We start from the raw sequence: 7,923 nt of genomic DNA on the forward strand, positions 1-7,923 counted from the left end.
TATAAAATATTAATGAAATAATAAATAATATATAATATATTATATATAAAAGAATAAAATCAAATTGGAATAGAAAAATTCTCTTAGAAAAATAGGTGGTTAAAGGGGAGAGTTAATTTTAGTGCTTCGTGATTTTTTTTTCCCCCTTTCTTTTTTTGGTCTCGTTTACAATAAGATTATTATTTTTAACGTAAAGTCATTTGGAAGCAGTCACTATATATAGGAGAGAAAACATGATTTGCGGTTTAGAAAGAGAGGTCTCTGATCTTTCCGTTCTTTACCGCTTCTCCTGCATCCTCCTCCTCCTCTTTCTCCACCTTCTTCTCCTTGAAAAAGTATAAAGGGTGAACCAAGAAAAGCAGTCTTTCCTTCTCGGTGAGGAAGAGTTGATATTCGAGATGAGGTTCAACGAACCCTTGTAATGTTAGCTAGCTAGCTAGCAAGCAAGCAAGAAAGTTAAGTGAACGACGTTGACGATGGTCACCTACATTGCAAGAGAAGGTGAACGCATAAAGGTGTTGCTGTATATGAAAGACGAAAAAAAATGACGACACGATAGGAGGGTGGGGGGTAAGATAAGAGTAGGATCAAGTTTGAGAACGAACGGTGTTGTATGTGAAGGTACAGATACAACTGGGGTTGTACAGATACAACCCTTCTACAACACCAGCATCCCCATAACACGATTACGTTCTAACACGATAAGAAAATTGAGACAAACCTTTGTACAACAAATATCTACACCACTGGATAACATAGTGTTTTCGTGCTTAACACATTTAAGAATGAAATTATCTTAAAACTAATGACCGAGATGTGTGTGGTATAATGAAACTCTGAGTTATCATATAAACACGATTTCACACACGACACGATATTTTCTAGAAACCTATTTACTGTGTTATAGGAAAAGGGGGTGTTATCTGTACTTGAAAATCTATCCTTTCTTTTATACCATCTATATCTGCCTGCACCTGTATCTATGATAGATGGGTGTGTCGTTGTTTAATGCGTGACCCAAAACATACGTTTTTACTTACTAATCGCATTCCGATCTCGAATACCTGGAATATTACAATCGAAGGAAATATTTAAATGACTAGTATTTAATATTCAAATATTTTTATATTGAATTATTTATACTATTATATTAGAGTAATAATAGCTTGAATATATAGAATAAAATCTATATATACTCTAATAAAATTAATATTCTTTCTTATACATTTTACAATCAATTTAAAAACACAACGCGTTAACTTAATTATTTGCAATCGAACTATATTATCGTTAATAAAATCATTTATAATTAAAATATCACGAGATAATCAATTAACTATGATATTCTTATAAATTATCAAAAAAAAAACGTTCTTAAAGAGAAAAAACAAAAACCTTTTACATTTAAATTCATTCATTTATTAGCTGGATATAATGAAGCATAAAATAATAGTTGTCAATTCGCAGTCGATAGGTTGAGAAACGCTGGTGATAACCTATCGGGTTTCTCACGTAGATCGAATGAATCTGTTAATCTATATATATATGTATAGGTATATGAACAATGTTCAGTGATCAAAGTGCGAAGATCCTGAGTATCCTTGTACGGACCACTGACTCGATTCACCGATTATTAACGAGCGATAATTCATCGAAGATATTATCATTGTTGTAGTAATGTTGTATATAACACATACCATCTTATATCTATACGTAGATAAAATTTATTAGATAATTCCTACGTCAGATACTCTCTCTCTCTCTCTCTCTCTCTCTCTCTTTTGCTTACTGTTAAACCTTGTTGTCATCTCATCGATGAACAAAGACTAAGATAATACACCGATTGGTCATCGATGTCGGATATAATTATAAAAGTTTAACGTCCCGTAAACAATGTTTAATCCTCATCGGTCGTGAATAATGATTATATATCTCACAAGGAATAATTTAAATCCTAATCTAAAATAGCACACATGACAATAAAATATTTCGAATTTATCTCTCTTCGAACGAGATGATTGTATTTTTCATTCCCCTTCTTCGTTCGATCACATCACCAAAAAAAAAGTGGTGACACGTAAAAAAATTCGAAGGAATTTACACGTTTGTAAGAGCTTTTACTTTCTTGTCTCGTTTCTCTTTTTTTTTTCTTTTTTTTTTTTATATATATATTTTTTTTTCTTGTCGCTCGAACAAATTTATCGATCGATAATTATTATCCGTACCTTTTTTTCTTTTTAAATACGTACAATTTTCGTTAATGAACGTGAACGTTGGAGAAAAGAAGAAAAAAAAAGAAAATAAAAAAGATATAAAAATAACTTTAAAAGAATATACTTGTGGAGCTGTTCTCTTACGTGAATAAAATTGTGAATAATTCTTGCGTTATATAGTAAAAATTTGAATAACATCGGGTGGAACGAAGTCCGTGGAGTTTATTTGAAGAAGGAAGGTCAAGACGAAAATAAAGTACCAAATAGGAACGTTTCCGCTAATTGGCTACTGTCCCAAATATATATACATACATACATAAAACACACATACACACACAGATACACAGATATATATATATCTATATACACTTCGATATTATTAACGTAATTTTTAACGAAATAAGAAAAAAGAAAAAATATATTCTCGTAACTATGATACTTTATTGTAAAAATTTGTTATACATTATTTTTCTTATTTTAATTTTTTCCCCGTTTTTTTGTTTTCTTCTTCTTCAGGGTACCAAATTATGGATTATCATGGAATACTTGGGTGGCGGTTCGGCTTTGGACTTGATGAAGGCCGGCAGCTTCGAAGAAATGCACATTGCGGTAATATTACGCGAAGTGCTCAAGGGATTGGATTATCTTCACAGTGAACGTAAACTTCATCGTGATATAAAAGGTAAGTATTTTTCCTCTGAGAGATTACTATGGACAATTTCCCTTCCTTACCTTTACCTCCCACCCTCCCCGTTTTATTCGTATAGTATTCCTAATAATAACCAACCAACCAACCAACCAACCATATTAAACCTTTGCACTCTCGATGAAAATCTTTTTTCGTTAGATCGAACCAAAAAAATCGAAAGAGGAAGAATAGTAAATTATGTGTGATTCTTTTTGTTTTCTTCTTTTTTTTAAGTTAAAATAAAACAACAAAAATGTATTATACATATTACGTGGATACATGTAAATCAATTGATTTGGTTAATTTTAATTTTCAGCTGCAAACGTTTTGCTCAGCGAAATGGGTGACGTCAAATTGGCGGATTTTGGTGTTGCTGGCCAACTTACTAATACCACGAGCAAACGTAATACCTTCGTTGGTACTCCTTTTTGGATGGCACCGGAAGTTATTAAGCAATCTGCTTACGATTCTAAAGTAAGTTAGTTTTAATTTAATAGTAAAATTTGACGATGATTACGACGGGGTTTAATAATATTTTGTTGCGTTTTATTATTCATTTTATCGTCCAATTGTATCTAGAATTATCCAATTAACATTTGTTATTTCCTCCTATTGTAAATATTTGTACAGTGCTATCAAATTGATTATAAAATCATTTGTTTAATCGTGGAAATCAAAATTTACCGAAGACCTCTCTCTCTCTCTTCCGAACAGGATATTTTATTGAGAATTCAATTGTTCACGTTGGATAAATTTAAATCCAACGAACCTATCGCGTGTGTATTCAAATTTATACAGTCTGGAAAATAAGAGGGGGAAACAAACGTCAAATACTAATTGCACGAGAACGAAATTTAATTGTTATTTTGTTATTTTGCTTTTCTTTTACACAAATTACATCTCGCACAAGTAAATTATTAATCGATTATATTATTTATATTATCTGCTCGTTACTCTCTCTCTCTCTCTAATAATAAAATAATATAACGATAATAATAATAATATTCCCGTTGATATAATTGTTCGTTTAATATATAAACGATTTGTATATTATTATTTAAATCGATTATTATTCTCTCGAAGTAATAATGCAAAGAGTTTTAACTCTTAACCCGTTACTTCGAAGAAATACGTTAGGTTAGTCGTTAGCACCTTCGTTAACACCTTGCAAAGGTAACTTTACTTTAGAAAGTCAAATTAAAAAAAGATAGAACAAAATCTCGTCTTCTTCCTAACAGGCTGACATTTGGTCCCTCGGCATTACGGCGATCGAACTGGCAAAAGGTGAACCTCCCAACAGCGAATTACATCCTATGAGGGTCCTTTTCCTTATACCGAAGAACAATCCACCTCAACTAACTGGAAATTACACGAAACAATTCAAAGAGTTCGTCGAGGCGTGCTTAAATAAGGATCCCGAAAACGTAAGTACCAATATTCATCACCCTTCTTTATTAAATCTTCTTATTAATAATCATTTATTCGATGGGATATATATTCATAATGTTCAATATGTGCGATTCTATTAAATAATCGATGATTAAAAGATTGTATTAATTTTACGTAAAAGATTTAAAGTGTTCTCTTGACATTTTGTATAATTATTTGAATATGTACGCGTATTTGTTTTTATTTTTTTACTAGATATTATTTAAAAAAATAATAAACGTCGCACGCATTTTTTACAATCACAATCATTTGCATAGAAAATATATACTGTGTAATATTATATTATATATATTATAATATAATTTTTATTTTATATAAAGTATTTTTCACATAATTATTTCCGGATGGTAAAAACGAACAAATTTGGGGTACTTCCTATAATTTTTCTATTATATTTAAAATGCAAAAATCAATGATCTTGGCTCGTAATTTGCGTTGAACATTTTGTTGTTGTTATTGTTTCATTATTAATACAAATTAATATTATTTTTGTTTGAGAATATTCTTAGGAAAAAAAAAAAAGAAATAAAAAGTAAAGATATATTCGATCGAGTAGAAAAGTAAATTCCTCTCTCGCAGTTTAACGATCACTGTCGTAATACCGAACGAAATTAAAGTGAACGCGTATCGAAATGGGAAAAAACCACGAAGAGATTCAATTTCTCTAGAAACCGGTGTGCGTGTGTGTGTATGTGTATACGTGTGTGTGTGTAAACTCGTGACGATCTTTATTTCGCGACGTACCACAACTTGTAATACTCGTTTACTTTTCTTTTATAAACTTTCTTAGGATAACGCTACACCTTTTATTTTTCTCAACTATTTTTAAATATTATCTCTCATGAATATTTTCATTTGTATTTTACTACGATCCACCTACGATACGAAGAAAACATCTATAATCATAAATACGAATAATAAAACATTCGAAAATACTAGATTAAATAATAAATTATTGAATAAATTTCATATTGTAGTTAAAATTAACACAATCAATTATTTATACTATTAAGAATATTACTATGACTCATTGTGAAATGTGTTACGTACATAAAATTACCGAATAAATTTCATTGTATTTCAAATTGACAACGGTCAATTTGTACTACTTACGAATATTAATTAATGTGACTCATTATCGATGTTTTGTATATATACGTATAAAAAAAAAAAAAATGTAATTAATTCAACATTAGTGATTTTTCATTGGATATTCTTTGTTCTTTACCATATAGAGGCCGACGGCGAAGGAGCTGTTAAAGTTTCAGTTTATAAGGAAGGCGAAGAAGAACTCGTACTTGATCGACCTGATTGACAGGTACAAGAAGTGGAAGTCACAACGCAGCGAGGAGTCCGAAACGGAAAGCGAGAATTCAGACTCGTGAGTAGATATATATATGTATTTACTTGAAAGATGATCGTCATCTTAAATAAGATTCTCTTTTTTTGAAACGTTAACGAAACTAAAATTAACTTTCTACATTATTTTTCTCCTCCCCTACACACACTTTTCTATCAATAAATAAATAATAATAAGTTTTACGCGTAAAAATCGTTTCTTTTAATATAAGAAAATAATTTGTATATTTTGATCTTATTTAACGTTTTATATAAATATTTGATAATATATATTCACCAAAAAGTGAACTTTTTAGTATACTTTCTATATTATTTTACTCCTCCCCTACACACACTTTTCTATCAATAAATAATAATAATAAGTTTTACGCGTAAAAATCGTTTCTTTTGATATAAGAAAATAATTTGTATATTTTGATCTTATTTAACGTTTTATATAAATATTTGATAATATATATTCACCAAAAAGTTACCTGTTGTTATACGATGCTAGAATATATCGTTATTTTATTTTTTTTTGAAAATATATAATAGAATTCTTATTAGAGAAAAATTAAGATGTTGGGGTGGTGTATTGGAATAATTTCGAAAGGTTTTGCAATAATAGAGAAAAAGAAAAAAAATAAATAAATAATAGTTTTTCTCGATCTTTTATAGGGAAGAATCCAAGCAAGATAGCGACATGGATGAGCCATGGATAATGACAGTGAAGGGTCCACACGGAGTTAAAGGGTCCGTAGTACCTATGTTACCATTGGATGAACAGCCTACCTCGTTGACCGTAACTCATACACCGAATCATAGGTCTTCGAATCATAATCAACAAACTAAACCACACGCGAATGGTGCTTCGCGATCACCACCTAAGGAATCTATCTTGAATCATTACAGAAGTGATTCTAGAGATTCCCTACGTGATGGACAAAGCAAGCACACGACACCGGTAAGTGAAAATCATTGTGAATATGATCGATGATAACGACAAAACTTATTCGTATTTTAATTTTTCATGTATTTTCAATTATACAAAAATATTTGGGGTCACAACGAGATTGTGATATATAATATAATATTTTTTGTAAATCATTAAATAAGTTTTTATTAATGTATGAAAGAAATAAAGAACGAACGAATGAAGTAGGTTGACAGTGTTATTAAAAGATTGTGTGAAGCTTAATACAAAAAATTGTATTTTTATTTGATATATTATTGGATATATTATTTGTAGTTGAGACCACACGAAGCTGCACCACCACCACCAATTGACACCCGAGAGAAAAGAGACGAACGAGATTACCGTGATTCCAGTAGAGAATCAACTTTGAGAGAGCCAAAAGAATTGCGGGATAGCAGGGAAAGGGATAGGGATGGAAGAGACAGAGAAAGGGACAGGGAAGGTAGAGAAAGAGGGGATGCTGCTACGAGAGATAAAAGAAACAGTAAACCGGATGTACCAGTTGTACCAATGGTCGACCATAGATCTGGTGAAGAAAAACAACGACCAAGGAGTTCGCAAGAACTTAAACACCCACGAAGTGCTGCCCTTTCCACCGTTGTCTTACCCCTCTTATCAGAGGTATATATTTTTTGTGTATATAAATATAATTTTTTTTTTAATCACACATTTTAAAAAAGAAAAAAAACAAAAAATAAAATGAAACATTAAGTAACGTTTCTTTCTTTCCTTTTGTTTTTTTTTGTTTTTATTCTTTTTTCTTCTTTTTTTTCTTCTTTTTTTCTTTTTTTTTTTTTTTTTAATCAATGATCAAGCTTCAACGAAAGCACCAGTATTCCGCGCGAGACAATAACGGCGAAGGTGGAAGTGGCGTTGGAAAAAATGGTGGTGCGATAGAAGAATTACGTGGTGCCTTTGAAATGGCTGAACGTACGTCCCCAGGAATGACCGAAGCTCTTATCAGGGAACTTCTTAAATCATTGCTTCCGGCCAATCACTCGGAGGGTCGTCTTTCTATGCTAATGGAAAAAGTTATTTTGAGGTAAATTCGATTTTTTTTTTCGTTTAAACGACATATTCTTTTATCCGACACTTACAATCATAATTATATATATATATATATTTTTAATTTTTATCTATATCGTTAATCTCATTTCTGTAACACATACAGTGCAATACTGTAAATTTCTTATTTTAATTTGTGAGAAAATATTCTTGATATATCGAATAAAGATTTATACAAGAGTACAGATTGATTA

At 30.7% G+C, this 7,923-nt stretch overlaps 1 protein-coding gene across 1 annotated transcript in view; it reads left to right on the forward strand.

Moving 5' to 3' along the window:
* The window catches only part of LOC106790559 (serine/threonine-protein kinase 25-like), a gene marked incomplete at its 3' end in the record, with an annotated part of 36,297 nt that extends 28,591 nt beyond the window's left edge, over positions 1-7,706 (forward strand). The window contains 7 exon segments of the mRNA XM_014755543.1: positions 2,730-2,895; positions 3,218-3,375; positions 4,140-4,325; positions 5,586-5,731; positions 6,367-6,652; positions 6,938-7,285; positions 7,474-7,706. Of these exon segments, the coding sequence (XP_014611029.1) occupies positions 2,730-2,895; positions 3,218-3,375; positions 4,140-4,325; positions 5,586-5,731; positions 6,367-6,652; positions 6,938-7,285; positions 7,474-7,706 (1,523 nt within the window).
* Between the last annotated feature and the right edge of the window lie 217 nt (positions 7,707-7,923).

This window comes from Polistes canadensis, unplaced genomic scaffold (assembly GCF_001313835.1).
Source record: "Polistes canadensis isolate GaletaPanama2010 unplaced genomic scaffold, ASM131383v1 scaffold_247, whole genome shotgun sequence".
NCBI classification, from domain to species: Eukaryota; Metazoa; Arthropoda; class Insecta; order Hymenoptera; family Vespidae; genus Polistes; species Polistes canadensis.